General features: G+C 38.3%; 2 protein-coding genes across 2 annotated transcripts; one reads left to right on the top strand and one right to left on the bottom strand.

Moving 5' to 3' along the window:
- Window positions 1–14,689: 14,689 nt before the first annotated feature.
- LOC115990952 (F-box protein At3g07870-like) lies at window positions 14,690–15,958 on the top strand. The gene has a single exon (XM_031114720.1). The coding sequence runs from the start codon at window positions 14,755–14,757 to the stop codon at window positions 15,937–15,939; it is 1,185 nt and encodes a 394-aa protein (XP_030970580.1). The 5' UTR covers window positions 14,690–14,754; the 3' UTR covers window positions 15,940–15,958.
- A 3,063-nt stretch (window positions 15,959–19,021) lies between these two features.
- Window positions 19,022–23,859, bottom strand: LOC115990958 (putative 4-hydroxy-4-methyl-2-oxoglutarate aldolase 2). Its single transcript, XM_031114726.1, has 2 exons — window positions 23,742–23,859; window positions 19,022–19,734 (listed from the first exon to the last, which is right to left on the bottom strand). Exon 2 carries the CDS (start codon window positions 19,719–19,721, stop codon window positions 19,221–19,223), a length of 501 nt encoding a protein of 166 aa, XP_030970586.1. The 5' UTR covers window positions 19,722–19,734; window positions 23,742–23,859; the 3' UTR covers window positions 19,022–19,220.
- Between the last annotated feature and the right edge of the window lie 503 nt (window positions 23,860–24,362).

Consider the following 24,362-nt stretch of genomic DNA (forward strand, 5'->3'; position numbering starts at 1 on the left):
CACTGAGTCCATCTCCTGTGTACTCTTTTCCTTCAAAAAATCCACATTTGCTCCAAATTCCTTCACCTTTATCCTTTGCTAATCGAGTTTCCATAAGAAAGAGAATGCCAAGCCTATACTTAAGGGAAAATTTTTGGCACTGTAAAATTGCAGAGGGTTTGCCCAAACCTCTACAGTTCCAACTTAATATTCTCATGGCTTTTGGGGAAGCTAATGAAGGTTAGCTTCCCTAAACCCACCTTGATCTTCTGAATTAGGAATGATTGAGTTTCCTTGATTTCCATAAGTTATCACAGGGACAGGCTCAACGTTTTCTTCTAGGCATAGATCTTCCTTCTGCCTCTCTGAAGTATGAGAAATAGAAAAGAAACCAAACAAGAGTTTTTGTCTAATGTTTCTCCCTAATCTCCCTATCTCTTTACAGATTCTCTTCCTTGAATCTAGGTTGAGGGCTTTTTAACCAAGGTGTAGATCTATACATTCACCACATCACAGCCACGATATAGGGCAAGGGTCTGAAATTGCAAAACTAGGGGATAATGGACCTAGGTCAATTGTAATTAGGCCCGGTGAACTAAGTGTACGTGTACCTACATCCATTAGTGGACATGGACCGAGCCTAATTGTAGAAGATTTTTTCTAAAGAGTACAGGATGGATTAGCTTGTTGGGCCCTAGGGGGCAGTCCACGGACTGAATCATGTGCATGGGTTTGGGCTCGAGTCAGATGAGGTCCCCTACTTGACTCACCCCACTCAAAATGAAATCTATCCCTATCCACTTGTTGTACAAGGGATTTGACTAAGGAATCAGGAGACTTAGGGATTTGGCCCCTATTCTAGTGTGAAGATGGCAAGACCTTAGGTCGATCCCTATTCAGACTATCTAGATAGAACATGACAACTTTGCTCAAATCACTTTCTGTTTGAGAATCTAATTTTCCATAAGTACACCAATTGTGATAAAAGGGCCCTCACCTTCAATCCATGACCATCTCAATGTTAAGGATTTTGTAGGGAACCATGGGGGACGTAGGGAAAAAGTGGCACCAGAAGTCAGATTTGGGATTGGGTTTTGATCTTTGTTGGGTAAGCAAGTTGATTGGTTTGGGTTATCGTCCCCTAAAGTTGGATGAGCAGGGGATAAAGCTGGCGAGCTAAAGGGAGTGTTGGGGTTTGAAAGGTTGCCTAGGTTCAAGGAGTTTATTGCAGAATTTAGCGTGGTCTGTTTCGTATCATGATGGTTTGAAGTATGTGTTGGTGCTGCAGCTAGATGGGGAGAAAGGGTTTGGAATTGGTGGATTGGGGTTTGGTGGCTGAAGGTGTTGTTGCATTTAACCATACCGGATTTGGGTAGTCCACCCCCTTCTCCAATTATAAGAGGCTCTCAGGAAGTTTCCAAATTGGGGTTCAAGTGTACCGATGCTGAAATGTACCTAGTGAATGTTCTGAATGCGATGACACTGCTTGAATAGCATCATTTTGACGTCTTCCAAGCTCTGAGAACACTAGCTTCGTGTATGCCTAATCAAACCACATATGTTACATAACTTGTGCACCTTCTCATATTTGCATTATATCTATTTTTTTTACCCATCATCTAGTTTGAGCACAAATCCTGAGACTATAGCCATCCATGGATTTATCCGAATTCTAATCCTCACAAACCTAATATTGCGAGGTATCCTATCCTCCCAATCTACTTGCTCGAACATACCCATTGTTTGACCCATCCTTTCAACTAAATCTGGGTATTGGCACTCCAATGGAAGCCCATGCAATTGAACCCAAATTGAGACAAAGTTTAGTTGGAGCCATTCAATAACTAAATTAGGCCTCCATTTCTCTAGCACAAATAGCTCTCCATCCACAGCACATGGGCCTTTAGAGCAGATACGATTGAGGTTGTCAATATGGTTGAAATGTAGGATGTAAAAGTAGGAATCCCTTCCAACGATTGTTACATTACCTCTAATCCTCCATGCAACATTGATAATGTGTTAGAGGTGGTTAACGAAGAACTTCTTGTAGTCTATAATGAAACCAATAGCACAAAGACCCCAAAAATCCAGTTGAATTGTGACTTCTTCAGGGTCAGGTTCAATTATAGTGCCATGACGTGCAAAAAGGGACTTCGTCTTCATCACTGGATCGATAATCTATTTCCACTTCTTCTGCAAAAAACTCTGTGCTAGCATCCGATTCACTACTTTCAATACAGTCGTAGTCTCAAGAGTTTATTAGGTCATCCATAAGGACCAAAGAGAATCAGATGTAAAGGAGTTGCATGCAAGAGGACAAGACAGAGAAAAAAGCAAAAAAGGCCAGGTTTGATGACAAAGGGGGAGGGGACAAAGGGAAGGAAGAGAATAAAGAAAGAAGAATGTCAACGGGCAGCTTAAAAAAGAAAAACGCGGTAGAAGAGAAAGACTTGATTTAACGGAAGGTATGAGAACAGGACACATTTCACACATGCAGAAGGAAGTCTGGAAGAAAAAGATTGAGTAAAAGTCAGTGGTTGGCAATAAAGGGAAAGGACAGCTGAAGTGAGTAGGAATAGAGAAGTTGAAAGCTGATTGGTATAGGGGTCAGGAAAATAGACCGCCAGCACAAGGGGCCTAGAGGAAAACACTCTCCTAGAGAGAGAAAATTCTCTTCTTAACTTTGTAGACTAAATTTTAAAAGTATAAACCATAAGATGAAAATTGTAATTTAACCTCTCTTTTGTAGGAATTAAAGAATAAAATATAAATTTTTGGGAAAAAAATTTTGTATAATTTATTACATGTTATACCTTTCATAACTAAATTCAACTATGTGATTCTTCACAAATAAAAAATAAAAAATTCAACAATGAAATTGCTTTGTATTCATTGACTAATATAATTATATACTTGAATTTATTTTGAGCACTTAATTTTCCATATATTTTTGCCCTAAATTTATTGAGTTTCAAATGGCATTATTGGCCCTCAGCACATAGTTATTAAGTTGTCAATTTTTTTTTTTTTTTTTTTTTTTTTTGGGAAAGAAGGGTAATTTTACAGTATTCCCTTTTTTTTGGGAGGTACGATACTCACAAGTATGCAACCTGTTATATCAGGTTACCAAAACATCACATTTAACAATTCCATCCTCACATTGTGCAATACATAGTTATTCTTGAGTTGTAAATTGTTCCATCATCACATTTGACTGTACATCGTTATTATTGAGTTGTAAATTGTTCAACTTTCTACATTATTTAGGGCTCTTCTCTCGCCACCATATCTTGAAAGAATGAATCGTGCGTGGCTTAGAACCAAAACAAAAGAAATCATGCGTGCCAACCCAAGACATGTCTAATTTTCCCCAAAATCATTTGCCTTAAAAGGCTTTTCTTTTTTGGTAAATGCCAGAATGGTCTTCAATTTCTTTACAACAATGAATGTATTAAAGGAAACACGTTGCTGAAGAAAGAGCATTTGTTGAAATAAAGGTGTAAATATTATGATAATCTTTATGAGTGCCCTCGGAACAGTTGTTAATAAATCATATTAAGAAAGTTTTAACATCACTTTTATAAGAAATATAAAAAGTTGTTAACAAAATTAATTACTTTATTATTTTCTCATAATATATTTTAATATTAATTCTTGATGATGCACAAAACTGTCAGTGAGTTGATCATCCATGCATGCCAATGAAGGTTCCTGAAGAATAAGAAAACGAAGAACTAAAAGAGAGCACCGGTGGAGTGTCAGCCAAAAACCCTCTAAAGGTTAAGTTAGAGATAGGAAAATCACCAAGAACTCAATAGTGTGAGAGTTAGGAATTTTCACTTACCTTAAAGAATAGGAGGTTGGATGCTTATATACTGGTGTAGAGTTGACCAAGATCCCCTGAATGTAGGAGCTTTCCTTGTAGAGAATATTTGGAGTTAAAGTTTTGAGATCTTAGTGCTTCTCTTCTGATACAAGGAAGATATGAACGTGTAGTAGGGTCTTTGAGTGGAGAACACGTAAAGGCTTATGGGACCTAGTATACTCAACTGTTGGAATGATCACCCACCCTTTGGTCCGATTATCTGTTCGTTAGTATACAAGTAGAGGACAAGGCATAAATCGCCCATCGACCACATACCCAAGCTACTGGACAGGTCTTTGGGAAGGGTGGACCACTAACCCGTCGAGACGTTGAGGATATTGAATAGGAAAATTATCTCAATGGGTTTGTGGTTGGTGGGTCCCATTGGAGGAGGCATCTATCCTAACAAGTCAAAGTGAACTGATGACTTTTATGGATGAAAATATCCCTATCAGCTGCCCCCTACTCCATTGTTCGTTGGGATAACCAACGGGCCACGGAATATGAAAGATATTTCAATCATTAATTGCTTTGTCTAGGGGTTCGTGCCATCTATAGGGGTAAAAATGTCTTTTACAAAGGCCCTGACATGTGGTGATCCTAATTAGGTGACCCGTATTGTAGCTCGCTTCGTTTCTCGTGCTTCTCCATCCTATAAATAGTTGGGTGCCTTCTCTAGCCTCTTGTTTGCCATTTCTCACTTCTAAGTGCCTAATCAGAGCTATTTTCTTTTGTCGTTCTTTGGAGGTCAATCATCGCTTTATAAAGAATTGTCAATTTTTGTTTGTTCATCACTCATCCCCCTACAATAGCTACTACGTAAGTCTCCCTTCTTTTCTTGTTACTTTATTATTATTTTTTATTTTGATTAATAGTCATCAGTTCTATGTTTAGTAGTTGAGTGAGTAGAATCTTAGTCTCCATCTGTCACTTGTAGGTGAGGGAATGTCAAGAAGTAGTGAAGCGATGAGTGAACATTCATTGTTGATCCATTTGGAATCGAGGGACAATGAAGCCTACCCATCAGGGTACGAGTATGTGTCAGATGACTGGCCCGGTTCTAAGAGGGAGTCGTCGGCAGATTCACCCTCTGAGGGGGAGGGGGAAGCCAGTCCATCGAGATGTGGTTATAGAAAAGTTGTCCTTCCTCGAATCTGGTCAGTTAATGACTTTCCAGTGAGCATGAAGAATAAGGTTTTTAACGGACTTAGACCCCGTTTTTAGATCCCCAACAATATCCCCATCAAGAAGGCTGATAAGGTGGAAAAGCATTACATGGGGGAGTCATATGAGGCTGCTTTTTATGAGGCAGCCTTCATTGTTGGTCTGAGGTTGCCTCTTAGCCATCTCCATCGTCTACTAGCAGATCGTTTAGGTATATAATCGTCTGCCAAATAGCCTCCAATGCTTGGAGAATCTTTATAGGTGCTAAAGTGTTGTAGGGCCAGTTGAGTGGGGGTTGTCGAGCCCTATCCCTTGACAAGTTCTTCTATTGTTACAAGCCCTAAGAGATCGCGGCATCGAAGGGTTTTTACAATTTCGTGTGCCGTCGAGCAGCACTAATGTTGGTATCTAAAATGCCTAATTCCAACCATCAATGAAAGAGTTGGTTCTTCTTTGTCTAAGGGGCTAACTGGGTGTGTAGGCTCGATAAATGGGATAGTATAGATGGGGCTTATGACCACACTTGGGGGATTTTGGAAAAGTCTGGTAAGTCGCCAGTTACATGTTACCTTAACCATCAGTTTTGTTTATACTATTGTTAAACTAACTTGTCTTGTTTTATCTTTAGCCCAAGCGTGCCCAACGATTACCCAGGAACAAAAAGATTTCCTCAACTGGGTGCTAGTCATTCCTTTTGAAAAAAAGATCTTGGAAGACACTCATCACCTTAGACATTCTCCACGCTTTCTGTGGCGGGCCCATTCAAACTCCCAAAGCCCTGACAACTCGATTCTTTTTCCCAAATTTGTAAGTGTTTTCATTCATCAGTTTCTTACTAAAAAATATTTTTAGAAGCCTAACTCCTTTTCTCGTTGGTACATTGGTTTCAGAATTGGAGGCTGAGAAGAATAAGCAGATTGAGATTAGGAAGGTTGTTGCTCTCCGTGCAAAATCAAGAGGGTCATCTGTCCCTTCTGTGAAGAATGGACAGAAAAGGAAGCAACCGATGGATAAAGGCTCGTCCAACAAGAATCCCTAAGGCCCTACTGACCGTCTGGATTAGGTAGAGATTATCCAATATATGCTCGAGCTTCCTCTTCATGGTGTGGGCAAAGGTTTGATGACCTATTAGGGTACTCACATCCACCCCTCTATCCCCTTATTGGTGAGGAGAGAGGAGTTTGCAATGGACATAGCTCGTTCACTTGTCCAGGATGCTAATCTCAACGAGTGCTCAGAGCACGAAACTAAGGCCTTGGGTGATTCTAGCCTTTTTGATATGATGAGGGTGAGTTGTAGTTTTCTTCATTTGCTTCTTATCTACTTGGCCCCACAAATCATTATCAGCTCATAACTTTTTGCCCGTCTGTTTCCAAGGCTTAGTGAGGATGAGGGCCCTACAAATCAAGTGTGCTACCAAGGAGGTGTCAGTCAAGCATTTGAGAGCTCGACAAGGAAAGTATGAAGAAATATAAAGAGGTTAGCCATCTCCTGAATGCCGAGATTAATGAACAGAAGGCTAAGGTGAGCCAATTGCAGGAGAGCGCTCGTCAGGTTGAAGAGCCAACAAAGGAAAATTCCAACCTGAAGATCGAGTTGACTACTCTCCGTGAGCATGTGGACAAGGTCAGGGCCGAGGCTGTCGTAAAGTTCCAAACGTCCCAAGCCTACTATGACAAGATGGGGATCTAATATAGTGACAGCTTCGAGGATTGTCATAAGTAGGCCCTCCTTCTTTTCCCCAGCTTGGATTTTTCCCAAGTCCAAATAAATGCTTCAGGACCAATGACCCCTGCTGGTGGTGATGCACCCGACGAGGAGGAGGCTAACCTTGAAGAGATGGAAGTCGTCGAGCCAGATGACAAAGGAGCTGACGGACTAGAAGAGAAGAAATCGACGGTAGACAATTGAGCCAACCAACGACCCTCAAGTTTAAAGTCTTCATTTTTCTTTCTTTCCTTTTTTTTATGTAATTTGAAAACAATATGGGTGCCTTGTTTTGGAACAAGCAGTATTTATGCCCTCTTCAGGTTTGAACATAATTTCCATATGTTTATGCTAATTTTCATTTTTTATCCATATTTCTTTGATATATATTGTGGGTGTTTGATGCATCCATCGGTTTTGAATGCTCCACTTTGATAAGAATGCTTTCACAACAAAAATGTTAAGTGTTTGTACCCATTAGTTAACTAAGACTGTAGCCTAATAAGAGGACTTTTATTTTAGCAATGGACTAGGCGTCCATCAGTATGTTGGTTCGTCCATCTATCAACACCTTTGGTCTTTAGGCTAGACAAAGGTAGGACTTACATTTTCTCATAAGTGATAGGGCGCCCATCGATACTTTTGGTCATCGGTCCACCCCGTAGGTAGGACTTAGAATTGTTTTTTGAGTGATTAGGCACCCATCGGTGTCTTTAGTCATTGGTCCACCCCATAGGTAGGACTTAGGATTTTTTGTAAGTGATCAGACACACATTGGTGTCCTTAGTTGTCGGTCCACCCTATAAGTAGGACTTAGAATTTTTGTAAGCGACCAGGCACCTGTTGGTGTCCTTAGCTATTGATCCACCCCATAGGTAGGACTTAGAATTTTTTGTAAGTGACTAGGCACCCCTCAATGTCCTTAGTCATCGGTCCACCCCGTAGGTAGGACTCATAATTTTTTGAGTGACCAAGCACCCATCGGTGTCCTTAGTCATCAATCCACCCCATAGGTAGGACTTTAGAATTTTTAAGCTTTTCCTTGTTATAGATAAATAACTCTTTAGGAACAATTTCTCTTAAAAATAATCCAAATGAAAAATGTAGATAAATGGTTTAACGGGCCTCTAGAGTTTAACAAAAATTGAACAACTAGAAAACTTAATAGTTCAACTTAACAAAATTTAAAGGAAAAGCTATAACATAGTTTTGTAGTTTGTGCACTACTGGTAGTATCTCCTCACGTGCTCGGCATTCCAAGGGTGATGTAGTCTTTGTCCGTCAAGCGTCTCTAGGTGGTAGTTACCTCTCTTGTAGTAGTCAATGATCTTGTAGGGTCCTTCCCAATTGGGGCATAGCTTGCCTTGTATAGCATTTTTAGTAGCCGTCGTCAACTTCCTTAGGACGAGGTCTCCAACATTGAAATGCCGAGGCTTGACCTTGATATTGTAGTGCTCGGCCATAAGGTCTTGGTAGCGAGCCATCCGTTGTTCAACCGTAGCCCTAACTTCATCTAGTAAATCCAAGTGTAGGCGTGTTCCTTCTTCATTCCTCCCTTCATCATGATGAGCTATCCTATAGCTTGCTAGCCCTACTTCTGCGGAAATGACAGCCTCACTTCCAAATGCAAGGCGAAATGGTGTCTCACCTATGGGTGTTCATGTCGTCGTCTTGTATGCCTATAAGACACTTGGTAGTTCATCTAGCCATATCCCCTTTTCCCCCTCAAGCCAAGTCTTGATTATTTTGAGAAAGGATCAGTTTGTAACCTCAACTTATTCATTGGCTTATGGGTGGGCAGGTGAAGAGTAGTGGTTCTTGATTCCCAGCTGCTAACAAAAGTCTCTGAATGCGTCATTATCAAATTAATTTATGTTATTAGAGACAAGGAACCTAGGGATCTTGAAGCAATAAACAATGATTTTTCATACGAAGTTTCAAACGTTCTTCTCAGTGATGATGGCTAAAGGTTCCACTTCAACCCATTTGGTGAAATAATTGACTCCCAAGATAAGGAACTTGTGCTGCCGTATCACCATAAGGAAATGTCCCATAATGTTGAGTCCTTATTGATTGAAAGGCCATGGGGCGTTCATTGGAGTAAGCTATTCTGACGGTTGCCATATAGTGTTAGTAAATTGTTGGCACTTGTCACATGCTTTTACATAGGATTGGGTGTCCTTCTGTATGATGGGCCAATAATATCCTACTCGTATGAGCTTGTGAACTAGTGACCACACCCCCGAATGGTTCCCACATACTCCTTCATGGACTTCTCTCATAATGTAGTCAACTTCATCGGGGACTAGGCATCTTAGATATGGGCAGGAGAAACCTCTTTTGTAGAGAATATCTCCTATTAACACAAAGCGCAATGCTTGCACCTTTAACCTTCGGAAAGCTTTGTGGTCTTCGAGAAGTGTTCCATTTTTTAGGTAAGAGATGATTGGAGTTGTCCAATCAGCCCCTGTCAAGATTACCTGTATATCTATTTCCTTAATGGCAAGTGAATATTGGATGGAGGATAGTACGTAACTTCTAATGGTTATATGTTTCGCGGATGCTGCCTTGGCCAGACGGTCAGCGTGCTCATTTTCCTCCCTTGGGATCTTCACGAGTTCCACCGCAAAATCTTGATTCATTCATTTCTTGACTAGGCTTAGGTACTTCTTCATCTATTCACCTTTAGCCTCGTAGTCTCCATTGACATGCCCGACGATGACTTGAGAATTACTACTTATGATTACAAGGCCCCTGCTACTTTAGCCAAGTCAAGGCTCGTTAGTAAGGCTTTATACTTGGCCTCATTATTGGTCGTCGGGAATTAGAGGCGGACCATACACTCTATTTGGTCCCCTTTGGAGATCGTAGGACAACTCTGATTCCTCCAGCATGCTGATTGGATGACCCGTTCGTCTACACCATCCATGGCACTACCCCCTAGCCTTCACTCTCCTTCGGTGTGAACTAAGCAACAAAGTCAACTAAAGCCTGGGATTTAATTGTGGTCCTCAGACGGTACTGCACGTTGAACTCACTTAGCACTATCGCCCTTAAGACTAATCGTCCAACAGCATCTGGATTGTTCGTCGTCTTCCTTAGAGGTTTGTCCGTCTAGACCACTATGGTGTGTGCTTGGAAATATGGCTTTAGTTTGTGAGCAGCCGTAATTAAAGAAAAGACTAACTTTTCCATAAGGGTATACCTCTCTTCTGCACCCCTAAGTGCTTGGCTAGTGTAGTAGACGAGCAACTACACGTGGTCCACTTCTCTAATGAGAGTTAAGCTAATGATCGTGAGGGATACGACTAGGTAGAGAGAGACCTCTTCATTGGGCTTGGATGGATTGAGCAGTGGTGGGGACATAAGGTATGCCTTCAGCTCCGTATAGGCTCTCTGGCATTCATCGTTCCACTTAAAAGACTTCTTCAATGTTTTGAAGAATGGTAAGCACTTGTCTGTTGCTCGGGAGACGAACCTGTTAAGGGCTGCAACCCTTCCGTTCAAACTCTGCACCTTTTGACATTCTTTTGAAGGTACCATCTCTAGTATGGCCTGAATTTTTTTTGGGGTTGGCCTTGATGCCTCATTGGGACACCATGAAGCCAAGAAACTTTCCTAACGATACCCCAAAAACACACTTACTAGGGTTAAGCTTCATGTTATAGAGATGAAAGGTCTCCAATGTCTCCCGAAGGTTGTCCAGGTGGTGTTCTTACTTCTTCATTTTTACTAACATGTCATCTACATACACTTCCACATTTCATCCATCTACTGGGTGAACATCTTATTCACAAGTCTTTGTGATGTAGGACACAATTTACTATTTAATTATTGTAATTTATTATTTTTGGTATTTTTATGTAAAAAACGTTATTTTAGGTTTAGGTGATTTATTTCCTAGTTTTTAGGTGCATTTAATGCTTTTTAGGTCAAACTTTATTCCTGATATGGTTAGGTATCAATTAGGAGTTATTTTAGAATATATTTTCTTGTTTGTCAAGTTTTATGGAGCCCTTAAATAGTCACCTAAGTCTGTAAACGTTTTTGATATACATTATTGAATAAAAATAAAAAAAGGTGAGGCTTTGCTCTTCTTTTGGTTCTTCAAGAATTGTGAACTTATCAGGGATTCTTCCTTGTGGCGTTCAAACTTTATACCTTTGGTTCGTGATTCAATTATAATCATTGGGTCAAGGTGTTACTTATACCTTTGGTTCACATTTCACTTATAAACGTTGGGTCAGGGTTTTCTATCAAAATCTGAATTTTAGCTTTCTTGGGCAAGTATTCCAATATTTTTGTTAGGTCTCAAAGCGTGTCGATTGAAGTTCGCAACATATTCCAATATTTTTGTTGGGTCTCAAAGCGTGTCTATTGAGGTTCGCATCACTTTGGTAGGTCACTCCAACATTCTTCAGCCCAAATGGCATGACTTTATAGCAAAAAAGCCCTTGGCTTGTAACGAACGAAGTCTTCTCCTAACCAAACTCATCTAACTTTATTTGTAACTAAGCATTATTTTTTTTAGGGATCTCTTGACTAATTGTAGCCGAAGAAAGCATCCATGAAACTTAATAGTTGGTGCCCAGTCGTCAAGTCTACGAGGAGGTTGATCTAAAGGGTGGGTAGCTAACCTTTAGGCACGCCCTATTTAGATTGGTGAAGTCTACGCACATCCTCTACTTGCCATTGGCCTTTTTAACCATTGCCACATTGGAACCTTTTCTACTATGGCTTTGTCTCTTTCTTGGGCGAAGACTCTTTTCTTCTGCCAAACAAGAGGGAAGGATGGAGAGACATTGAGTTGATGGACCATAATACTCAGATCAATTCCTGGCATGTCCTTACGGCTCCAAGAAAAATCTCCTAATTATCCCTTAGGAAGAAGGTGAGCTCCTCGCAGATTGAGGGGCTGGCCTGTGTGCCAATACAGGTAATTCAGTCCGGACTGTCACCATCAAAGGATACGTCCTCCAAGGCTTCCGTCAATTCTACTGTCACCCATCATTCTTCAATGTTCAAAGTCTACAAATGATCATCCATATCCAACATGGCTACATAGCATTTGTAAGCTGCCATCTAGTCCCCACGTGCCTCCTCTATTCCATATTCCGCCAGGAACTTAACTAGCAGGTGGTAAGTAGAGGTGACTGCTCTCCATGCATTAAGACTTGGTTGTCCAATAATGGCATTGTAGGCCAAAGAACAGTCGACAACCAAAAATGTGATGTCTTTGGTGAGTTGTTGAAGGTAGGTCCCAATAGTGACTGGTAATGGACCTAACATGGAAGACTTTGGTACTGCTGAACCTAATGAGAGGTGTGTTTGATGATAGAAGCTGCTCTTGTCAATCCTCATTTTCTAGAAGGAAGGATAGTATAGGATTTTCGTTGAGCTTCAAGTGTCCACTAAGACCTGTTAGGTATTGAAGTTAGTAATTGATAGGTTGATGACTAGAGCGTTGTCATGAGGGTGGTGGAGTCATCAGGCATCTTCTTTAGTGAAGCTAATAATTGGGTCGTCAACCCTTGTCAGCTTGGGCAGACAGCTGGTGATTTGGACACTTTGCACCATCCATATGCATGTTTTCCTTACTTTCCTAGAAGAACCAGCCATCGTGTTTCCTCCTACAATCACCCTTATTTCTCCGAATGGAGCTCTTGGTTGCTCTTCAGCCCGTCGATTGGGCTCTAAATCCCTTGGCGGGTTCTCTAAGGCTTTTTCTCTCCCGACAAACCATTGTAGCTTCCTTTGCTTAATGAAGCTTCTATCTGTTGCTACAGAGTTGTAGTACTCAGCAATGTCGTGCTCGTGGTCCCTATGGAAACAACAATACTTGTTACTCGGTCTCTTGTAAGGATCACCCTTTAGATTGTCTAGTCATGCTAGTTCTAGGTCATCCCTTATCTGCATGAGGACTTGGTCAAGATTGTGTTCAGTGGGGTGAAGTTGGCAATCTTGCTAGGTGGAGGCCTCGACCCTTTTTTGTCCCTTCAGTCATTCGTCTGGGCTGACTTTCTTCCCCTATTTAATCGAAGGTTATCCTGCTTCTCCCTTTTCTTCAGCCTGCCCCTTGGGGCTATCATGGCGTCCTCAATGTACTTCGTAGCTCTGTATAACATGTTAGCCATGGTCTTTGGGTCATTCTAGTAGATGGAGAAAAGGAATCCCTGGATTGAAGTCCATTGGTGAAAGCCATGACCAAAACCTTGTCGCCAGCTTTGTCAATCAACAAAGCCTCCTTGTTGAACTAAGTCACGTATGACCTTAAGCTCTTACCTACCGTTGCTTGATGTTTAGTAGGCTCGCTAAAGACCTCTTGTATCTCTGCCCGCCAATGAAGTGTGTGACAAAATGTCCACTCTACTCCTTGAAAGTTAAGACAATGTTGGGGGCTATCTTGCTTAACTGTACTCTAGCTGGTCCTTTCAACGTGGTGGAGAATGCTCTGCATATGTTTTCATCTGAAACCTCTTGCAGATGCATAAGGGTTTTGAATGACTCTGGATGGTCAAGTGAGTCCTTTAATCCGTCATGCGCTTCTACTTGCAACATCTAAAACTTGGCTAGAAGGGGGAAAGAGGTGACTTGCACAGTGAAGGGTGAATCAGTCCGATGGACTAGTTCGTCCAGGTTGGTGGACCCTTGCCCTCTCATGGTGTTTATCATCATATCCATCTTCTCTTTCACCATTTGCATGTCCTGTTGGTCCTACCTGCCGGTGACGTTGCTTTCTTCTTGATCTTCCCTTTCTTGGCAGTCTCCCATTCATGGCTATTGTTGCGCTCATCATTGTCCTGTTCGTCACATTTGTTGTTAGGACGTCGTTCATTCCTTTGGTTCAATTGTTGCTCTAAGTCCTGATTACGTTGGGTGAGCCGCTTAATTGCCATGGCGAGGGTTTGTACTTGTCTTTCCAAGGCGTTTGGGGGGGTTTTCGATCTCCTGGTTGATGGTAGCCATTGAATGTGTCTGGACCATGCAACTCTTTATCTTAGAAGCAGTAATATGACTAATTACTCATTTTCCACAGACGATGCCAACTGATGATGCACAAAATCATCAGTGAGTTAATCATCCATGCGCACCAATGAAGGTACCTGAAGAATAAGAAAACGAAGAACCAAAAGAGATTACCGGTGGGAGTGCAGGCCAAAGACCCTCCACAGGTTAAGTCAGAGATAGGAAAATCTCCAAGAACTCAATAGTGTGAGAGCTAGGAATTTTCACGCACCTTAAGGAAGAGGAGGTTGGGTGCTTATATAGTGGTGTAGAGTTGACCAAGATCCCTTGAATGTAGGAGTTTTTCTTGTAGAGAAAATTTGGAGTTAAAGCTCTGAGATCTTAGGGCTTCTCTTCCCATACGGGGAAGATAAGAACGTGTAGTATGGTCTTTAGTCAAGGTCTGTAAGTTATTTCCATGTAGGGTCACATGAGTGTAGAACACGTAAAGGCTTTTAGGACCCAGTATACTCAACTGTCAGCATGATCACCCACCCATCAGTCTGATTATCCATCCCTTGGTATGCGAGTAGAGGACAAGGCATGAATCGCCCGTCGGGCACATACCCAAGATACACGACGGGTCTTTGGGGAAGGTGAACCTCTAACCCATCGGGACATTGAGGATATTGAATAAGGAATTTACCGACAGGTTTTTGGATGGTAGGTCCCATTGGAGGAGGCATCTATCCTAACGGGTCAAAGTGAACTGATGACTTTTATGGACGAAAATATCCCTATTAGTTCCTAGACCAATGCACTTAGAGCATTCTTCAACATTTCCCAAATATTATAACAAGGCCTATTAATAATTGACTTACTATATAATTTTATTTTTTTAAAAGGAAAATTGAAGAGAACTCAATTGCCACACATTTGGCATTTGGTAATAGAATATTCTGAACACTTTTTATTTTCATTTGGTATTTGTTCTAGCTTTCTATTCTATGCCATTCATTCATTGTCTAATTGCCTCCAACAGAAAACGAGCACCTACTAACCAAAAAAAGAAGAAGCAAGGAGCACCTAACTCCATGGAAAGCAAGAACTACAGTATCAAAGCAGACAAAGTTGTTCTTGACGAAGAAAACAAAGAATCCATCACAACCACCACTGACCGATGCTATTTCTCAGAATTGCCGTGGCATGTCACATTGGAAATCTTGCTCAAGCTCCCTATTGAAGCCTTAATACGATGCAGGTATGTATGCAAGTCTTGGCGTGACCTACTCTTAGATCCTAGTTTTGCCAAACTACACCATGGTATCACACCCACTGGTGTTGTGCTTCAATCTAGCCTATTCCCTCATGGCAATTCTGGTGGGCTTTACTTGCTTGAGCCTCAAGAACAAGGACCCACTTCTATAATTGCCAAGTTGAACCATTTCACCTACCTTGAATCTACTCTAGTGAATTCATGTAATGGGTTGATTTGCTCTTGTGATATTAGGATGGCTAATCCCATATACATATCAAATCCTATAACTGGTGATTATTTGACCCTGCCAAATGGTGAAACAAAGCCAGATGGTCAATTTGTATCTGGGTTTGGATTTAGCCCCAAGACTAAGCAGTACAAAGTGGTTAAATATTCAGACTTTGTAGAGATTTATACACTAGGAAGTGGTGGTTGGAGAAGAATTGAACATGTTCCACCTGCTCGCCATAGGAGTTTGTTTGGGACTTTTGTGGATGGAGCTCTTCACTGGCTTGTTAAACTTCCTAATGGCTCATTGCTTATTCGTTCTTTTGATCTTGAAAATGAGCAATTCCGAGCAATTCCACTACCTTCATCTAGGGTATATTATGCCAGTTTTAAAAGGTCAAATCTTGGGATATTTGGAGACTGCCTTTCTTTGAGTTCAATTGGTATGTATGCTTCTGATTGGGATATTGAAATTTGGGTGATGAAGGAATATGGTGTTAAAGAGTCTTGGACCAAACAGCTTGTGATTAAATCCCCAAGTCCATGGGAACATTGGTGGAACCCTGAGAGTGTTCAAGTTATATGTTTTTTGAAAAATGGGGAAGTTATCTTGGATTGCGTAGGTTGTCCAGTCATTTACAATATTGCTCAAGAAAGCTTCAGATTGTTGAACCCTAATGGGATATTATTGACACATGTTAAAGCAACTGCTCATGCTTCAAGCTTTGTTTCGCTTAAAGACATTGCAATGGGAGATGGCTCAAGAGTGCTTATAAACTTAGATCATGTCTAAGTGTTTCTGATCCATTTTTTTTATTTTTATAAAACAACCAGAAAACAGAGCATTACAAAGTTAGGTGCTGAGGCCATTGGTTGTGCAAGGGAGCACTGGAGGCCGTAACAGCCATATTATGTACATTAACAAGCACAAAAGCAGGGATCCAACGGAAGGAAAAGCACAAACCCCGCTGCTTTAAGGACTCTAAATCAGCAAACAAGGTTTTTCCTTCCCAATCCGGAGCTTGGCCTGAATTAAACAACTGAACCAAAAAATTACAATTGCTCAAAACCAAAATCTGGTTGAACTGAAGCCTTTGAAGCTATTACAGCTGCTTCTCTAAGGCCTTCAAGCAAAACACCTGGGACTGATCTAGCTGCACTGCTGCTGCACCCGTAGAACACCACTACACCCTGCCTGGTCCTAGTCTCATAAGCAAAAGCAGCTCTCTTCTTTCTTCTTTGCCTGACACCAGAAATCTTGAGGATGATGCTCCACTGCCCATGAAGACCTTGAGCCATAATTTTCTGCCTAGATATCCTATGATCAGTACTGTGATGATTTTGAAAGATCTCTTGGTACCTGCAAAACAGATTTTGAGTGGTTAAAATGACATACATTGGATCAGGAGTAACTCCCTCATGAATCACGCGGTTTCTATGATTCCAAATAGCCCAGAGGGTGATGAATATCAGCTGCAAATTTTTCATGCCACTCTCATCCAAACTCTTATGTCTAATAATGGAATTGATGATCCACTGCTGAACAGCTATAGGACCAAGGGAGGAAGTATGCAGGGCTAGAGCTGATCCATACCAACAAGCTCTAGCAAAATGGCAATGAAGGAAAAGATGGCTAGCAGACTCCTCATCACAGTCACAAAAGCGGCAGAGGGCAGCAATTGGAATTCCCCTCCTCTTTAAAACTTGAAAAGTGTTTCTGATCCATAGTTTCAACAACTATTTATTTATTGTGATCTCTCATGTGAATTGTTGAGTTCACTTGGAAGATGCGGAAGATTATACTATAATTTCATCTATGAACAATAGGTTCTACCAATTGATTTGTATTATTTAATGGACAAATTTTAGCTACAAAATTGGTTGTAACCTAAGGTTAGGCTACAACTTTACTCAATATCTTTTGGTTGGAAGTGAATTTTGACAAATCCATCATTGGATTATATTTTTTTCTTATACCCTCCATGTTTGCCAAAATATAAAATTATAGAATAAAATATTATATATTTTATGCTAAAACTATGCATAAAATATAAAATTATAGATTATATAATAAATAATATCTAATTGGAACAAAATTTAACAGGTGTATTAAGAACGTAAAAAACATACAATCCAATAGTTTGATTTTCAAAATATTTAGTAATGTTAATTTTTTGAAAAGAAGTTGTAGTATTTGGCTACAATCAATTTTATATCTAAATTTTGTCCTTATTTAATTTCAACATTCCTTGGGTGGAAAGACTTTAGATACAATTTCTTACATAATGGGCAACTGGGTACATACAATGAATAAAAAAATGCTTATGGTCTAGCTAATTAATGGAAAAGGTTACTCTCCAAAATAATTTGGTAAGAAAACCTTCAAACTCCTCGTATATGTTTTTGTTGGATGTGAATTTTGAAAATGTAATCATTGGATTCCATGTTTTTTATTATATCATTTATGCCTATAAAATTCCAATTAGATCAATAATCAATAGCTATGTCATCAATCAAATGTTCAAATTTCAAATTTTTGTAGTCTAAAATTATGCATAAAAAATAAGTTTATTGGTCGGATAGTAAATAACATCCAATTTAAACGAAATTTGACATGTGTTAACAACATAAAGAATATGCAATTCAATTGTTAGATTTTCAAAATTCACACCCAATAAATAAAAAATTTAAGGAGAGTCTGAAGAATTTCTCTCTAAATAAATTTGAGCGAAACCTTGTCTCCTTGTGAGATATGATGACAATTATACTTATGCACATATAAATATGAGTAATGCTATAGACATAAACTATTTTACAACATTTTTACAAACTGTTGATGTGGTTTTAATATTTTTCAAATTGTTATTTTAAGTAAAAATGTAATGTTAGTGATGAATCCATATTAAAATTAGTAAAAATTTACCACATTAATAATTGATAAAAATATTGTAAAATAATTTGTCTAGAGCATTACTCTGTAAATATAGAGAGAAAAAAGAAGGGGGCAAGCAAACGAAGTCCAGATTGGAAAGTGGTGCAACGTCATTAATATTCATTTGTACTTTAAAATATGCTTTAAGAAACCTCTTAAAAGGGGAGTATAAGGTCAAAACACAAAGGCATTTTTCTGTCAATTGCCAGGCCTCCTTTATGGGTGGATAATTTGTCTAAACTTCTAAAATATGGCAATTTAAGGGAAAATAAAGAGGATTGTTTTTCAAATTTGGAAGCATAGGGTCCAACAACAACTAAAGCAAATTTAGACGTTCAAATAGAATTCATCATTTCCATTCCCGAAAATATAGACAAATTATCCAATGAAATAATTAAGCAGTGATTCCTCAAAGGATAGTACACAAGAGGCAACCATTATGATTTCCAATTTCCAAATACAACCTTCTTACAAAAACTAGTACTGTATAATCAAGGAAGATCCAAACATCTACAATAAGACAATAATGTTTAGGTAACTGATGAACTCCTTGCAAGCAGCTTGCTTTTTTTTCAATATTTATCCATCAGCAACGGTTCATATCAACACACTGCAAGTCCATCCTCTATCCCAAACACGAAGTCCACCTTCTGTCATACAATTTGCTTTTCCCGCGGCGGCTCAATTAATTTACCTCAGTTTTAACTTAATGTCACATGGAACAGTAAGTATAGAAAAACACAAATCAATTTTAACCAAAAGACAGTCAAGATATGCAATGCCATCTGCCTCTCCCGGGAACAATAAACAAAATGTTAAAATGAACTCTAAAGCTAGAATATTTATAAGTAAAAGGACATAGCATAGAGTATCACCAAACTATTGTTAAAGGAGACATGTTTTTGAAGTTATCTATGTTCTCATTTGCATAGAACCCGATGACTGAAAATGAAAATTTAAGACACTGAAGATTAAAAATGGACAAGTACATCAACATAATTTAAAGTTGGTTGGGTACAGTACAGTTTTGTCAGAAGTACAGAAATGAACTCAAGAACAGAATTACAGAAGCATGCGATACAACAGAACTTACCTAACAGATATATAATCCAGCACTTACTATCTTTTAAAGAGATTACTTTTTAGACAGATAACTCAGTTTGGGAAATCAAAATTCCATCAGTGTCTGCATAAAGCCATTCCCCATCAGAGATCCTTGTCCCAGCAATGGTAATTGGAACATGCTTCTCTCCTATACCTTTCTTATTGGCTTTCATTGGATGGGAGGCCAGAGCCCTCACCCCAATGTCACAACCATTAATCTCATCAACATCCCTTACACAGCCATTGACAACTATCCCGGCCCATCCATTATTCTGAGCTTGTACAACAGGATTGCCCCCCAATATTGCACACCGCAAACTTCCCCCCCCATCTACAACAAGAACTCGGCCATTACCCTTCTCCTCAAGAAACTCACGAACCAAAACATTGTCTTCAAATACCTTGAGGGTAACTATTGGTCCAGAGAAGACCTGGCGACGTCCATATATTTGAAAATTTGGCTGGAGTGCCCGAAGCTCACCACTCACAATTAGCTGTGGATTTGCATCACAAACTTCAGCAGTTGTAACCAAGGCCATTGGTCCTTAACACCTTCAGGTTAGGACAAACATCATATATATTTTAGTGTTTGAAAAATACACCCAATTCAGTTTTCAAGAAAAACTGTGTAACAAAAGGATTCTGCAAACTATCCATGACGTTCTCAAATTCTTATTAAAGCTATTCAGTACTTACACTTCAATTTAGATTCAAACAGCAAGGATACAGAGACACATACACAAGCAAATGTGTAATTTGTTTGAAATTTGAATACCAAAGAATACAATACAACGAAACATTACACTTCCATTCAGATTTGGAAACCAAGAATGCACAGGCACACATTCACACAGAAACCTTATCCCTATCATTTCAAATGAGCAACACAAATCTTGCCCACAGTTTTGCTCTATGGCCATGTGTAATGCTGAATTAAGAGCAACCATGTGTCCACTCATTTTCTCAAAAAAACTTCTTATTGGCCACTCTTCATTCCTAGTAGCACCCTCAACCCAAACAAATCACTACACACTATGGTAATGGCACAAGATATAGGCCTCCAATAATTCAGGCCTGTGGGCTTGGACATCAAAAGAACACAGTCAAACTTGTAGTTATGGATGGAGCCTGCTAACAATTGGGGCTAAAGACCTACTAAGCCCAATTGTTTAATTAATAGGATTTCTTTTTATGTATTTTGTTATATCCTTTTCCTATTTAGTTTAGGAGTTTAGGATCTTTTTTTTTTGTAAGCAAAGTTTTATAACTCTATCTAAGAACCCATGGATCCAGTTTTGAAAGAAACAGTTTAATTGATATTAGATTTCTTTGAATTCTTTCAATGGTCTGGTACAAACTCCAACCAACCCTAGGTACTAACTCTTATAGGTTTTCTCTTGCTTGGTGTTGAATCCAAGTAAACCTAGTTGCTGACATGTAGGTTGCTATCTTTACTTTTCTGTCTTTTAATTTTTGGGTAGCATCATTTTGGTTTAAACTGCCATACTATCACAGTCATTGATCTCAGACTCACATGAAAAAACTATACCAAGTGGTTTTCTCACCTAACATCCACTCTCTAACTTCTAGTAAATGCATACATCTAAAAAATTATGATGATCACTAATACATTTTGCTTAGAAAGGAATGTAATGACAAGAATATTGATATATTATTAATTAAATTGAGTTTGGCTAATTAAGTTATTTTCAAATTCATATATTTGATACTATGGACCAACAAGAGGATAATTTAGAGATGAGAAACAGAACAAAAGAACCTCTTATTAAAACAATTAGAGAGACAAAATCAAAAACAGATGTACAAATTTTATGAAAAACAAGAAAAAAGTAACAAGATTAACATGCCATGGTATCTCCTTTCATAAAGAAGACCAATGACCTAGCAGGAGTGAAGAAAGACACATCTAATCCAATCTGATCAAACACAATGAATATCATCCAAAAGATAGAAAGCCTTGAAATAAGCATGAGGGTAAGGCAGAAAACGGGAAAGGTTGAAATTCTAAGACAACACCTCAAGAATATCACCCAAAAGATTCCAGCAGCAAATCATATAAGGTAGGGACAATGCTTCACTCAATTACTTTGTGTGTGTGTGTGTGTGTATATCTAATTTAAAAGAATCACAGAACGTATATAACAAACTTAATGTGTTTCTTCAAATAAATGATAAAGATGATTTCTAGTGTGGAACCAAGTAAGAAATTGCAAAAAATAGTGCATCGAAACTTACCTTATATTTTAATTTCTCCAGCTCCTGATTAGTTTCCAAAGTGAGGCAAATAACCAATACTTAAAAGTCTAATTAATGCAAACACACAAAATAGACACAAATCCCTAAACGTGGGGAAAATAACTTCACACATTCATAGTTTCTTAGCTTATTATTCACCCAACCACCTCCCCACTTATGGTGATCCATTCCATTAGTTTCAAGAGAAAACTTATCTTGGCAGACATTTAAGTACAATAACTAGAATAATACATATTTCTACACAAGTAATGCTACGTGTGCTACAAACTTTACTACAAGTTTGAAACAAACTGATGTTGCCAATTGTAACCCACCAATTATGTGCTTTGTGCATCAAACACACAGTTTATACCAAAATTATAGTAACACTTGTAGCACCCCTAACATTTTCCTCTACTGTATCCCCTATAATGTAATGTTGAGATCTCCCAAGTGTCAATCCCACAGGAGACCTATGCGAGGCTCAACTCGAATCTTGAAACCTTATGCACTAGACACTTCATATCTTCATAACATAGAAAGTGTAGGAATTAAGATTGTAAGGTATATTATCATTTCATACACACATTTGGCATTAGATTTTTTTTAAAAGAAATACTTTTCTATTTGTTTAAGTTAGTATCAAAGAGTAGAGGATGGAGATACATGCAAACAAAAGAGTAGAGGATGGAGATACATGCAAACCTCAAGCAGATCTCAGAAGAAATCCGAGTAGTAATTAGCACTTTTTATATAATTCAAACTCATTCTCAATTCTTAACAATGCTAGACTAAGTTTCCATTTAATACTATATAAATTCATAGCTTTATTTGATTTATTACAAAGTTAAAACTAAGTTGTACCTAAAAAAGGGTTTTTAAAAGTTGTATCTGACTATTATAAAGAGTCTTGTCGATCAACTGACAACTCCTTCTGTTTTCCAACAAAGATATTCAGGATTCAAATATCTCTACTCCCAACTATCGAATTATCAAAAAAAAAAAAAAAAAAAAGTAGTATCTAACTTGGCTTAGAAAACAAACTGAAGATTAAGCCACAACAAATGAAACCTAAAATCACTATTTATATGATATAAAATCATGACATCACTACAAATCAAAGGGTATGCAATATTCTCCAAAAAGGGGAAAAAAAAAATCTTTTGTAACAGGTATACTAATTACTAAGTCATCCCATGTAATAACAAATAAATGAATTGTATGTAAGTCAATCTTATACCAATTGGACAAATTGGTACCACAAACTTTCCACATGGATATTCACACATTGGATTGTACATCTGTTACAAAAAGAATTACTTTCTCATATTTCGACCAAACATGCTTATTGGGGTTCATCATTCATTCATTCATTCATGCCAACAACATTGGGAAATGTGTAGTCCAAAAACGTAGTCCACATAAAAACATAGGCCAAAATGGCCAAATACTACTGATTACCAAAATATATATTAATTTACCACTGCTATGGAAATATGTAGGGATATACCACATTTTTGAAACTCGAGTTTGCCGTGTAACTCAAGTTCCGTAAACTCGAATTCTTTGAAAAAATAACCTTCAAATTTGCTGGAAAATTTTTGATAGAATTCGAGTTCATAGAACCCGAGTACCATAAAAAAATTTCAAAATTTTTAGATAGAACTTGAGTTCATGGAACACGAGTTCCCCAAACTCAAGTACCCAAAAAGTGAAGATCCCTACATATTTCCAAAATAATGGTAGATTGATATATATATTTTGGTAAACAGTGCTATTGTGCCATTTTGGCCTAAAAACATACATACAAATCTGGAATTAATAAGTAAACAGTCAATCATAATAACCACATAGTAATAATAATAATAATAATAATAAAGCATTCAAATCTGACTACGTTGGCACTATCCAATCCATCATCTAATAAAAGGGTCCATCTTTGTATGCTTCCAATTCTAGGATTAATAAAAGAAAGTAATCAATCAAACATCAAAACCATAATTACTATTTCTGTTTTCAAAACCCTGTGGACCCTACCTTGTTTAAGAATAAATGAAAGCTTGGACAGCTTTATGTTTAAGTATTGACTAATGAAGAAATTAAGAAAGAATGATTTCTAATATTAGATCGGTTCAAAAGAAGAGAAAACGCGAGAGCAATGAAAATAATAATAAGAAAAGAAAAGTTTCAAAGCTTAAGATTTGTTTTTGGTTAAAATATTTTCTCAGTAACCAAAGAAACGAAAATTTTTCCAGATCGAGAAAAGGAAATCAAAAGAGATAATCCAACGGTCATGATTTTACCTCAGATGGAGATGCCACAGAGTTGTATAGGCCTAGCTCGAAACAGAGAGAGGTTTGAGGAAGTGAAGTGGAGTATTGTGTCTCTCACTATATATAATCAGTGTTTTCACTCGGAGAATAAAGAAAGAAAGACATTGGTTTTCGCTGTAAAAGCGCGTGGGGACCGGATTTTCTTTTTCAAAAGATTAAAAATATAAATAGTGTAAGGATTTTGATTACACTTGTTATCAAAGTTTTAAAGGAGTCTACCCAACATTGTTCCAATCCTATGCCACAACAAATTTTAGAAAGTAGATTGTTGAATAATATACTAGAGATACAAAATATTTTATAAAAAGATTTATAAACTGCTAACGTGATGAGTAATTATTAGTAAATGAAAAAGTAATATTAATTGTGGGCCAAAATAAAAACTAATAAAAAGTTTATCTTATCAATATTTTGTAAAAATGTTGTAAAATAATTTGTGATTGTAACATTACTCTAATATATATATATATATATATATATATATATAAAAGCAGAAGCTTTTTCCTGCAATTAAGGACGTATTGCCACATTCGGAAAAAAGCACACTTAAAATTCTGACACGTATATATATTAAAGGAAATGTTAACGAGT

The sequence above is a fragment of the Quercus lobata genome, chromosome 1 (assembly GCF_001633185.2).
Source record: "Quercus lobata isolate SW786 chromosome 1, ValleyOak3.0 Primary Assembly, whole genome shotgun sequence".
In the NCBI taxonomy this organism is placed as follows: Eukaryota; Viridiplantae; Streptophyta; class Magnoliopsida; order Fagales; family Fagaceae; genus Quercus; species Quercus lobata.

Bases quoted from the DNA above. Each gene is read 5' to 3' on its own strand.
- LOC115990952 (XM_031114720.1), top strand. From the start codon at position 14,755: ATGGAAAGCAAGAACTACAGTATCAAAGCAGACAAAGTTGTTCTTGAC.
- LOC115990958 (XM_031114726.1), bottom strand. From the start codon at position 19,721: ATGGCCTTGGTTACAACTGCTGAAGTTTGTGATGCAAATCCACAGCTA.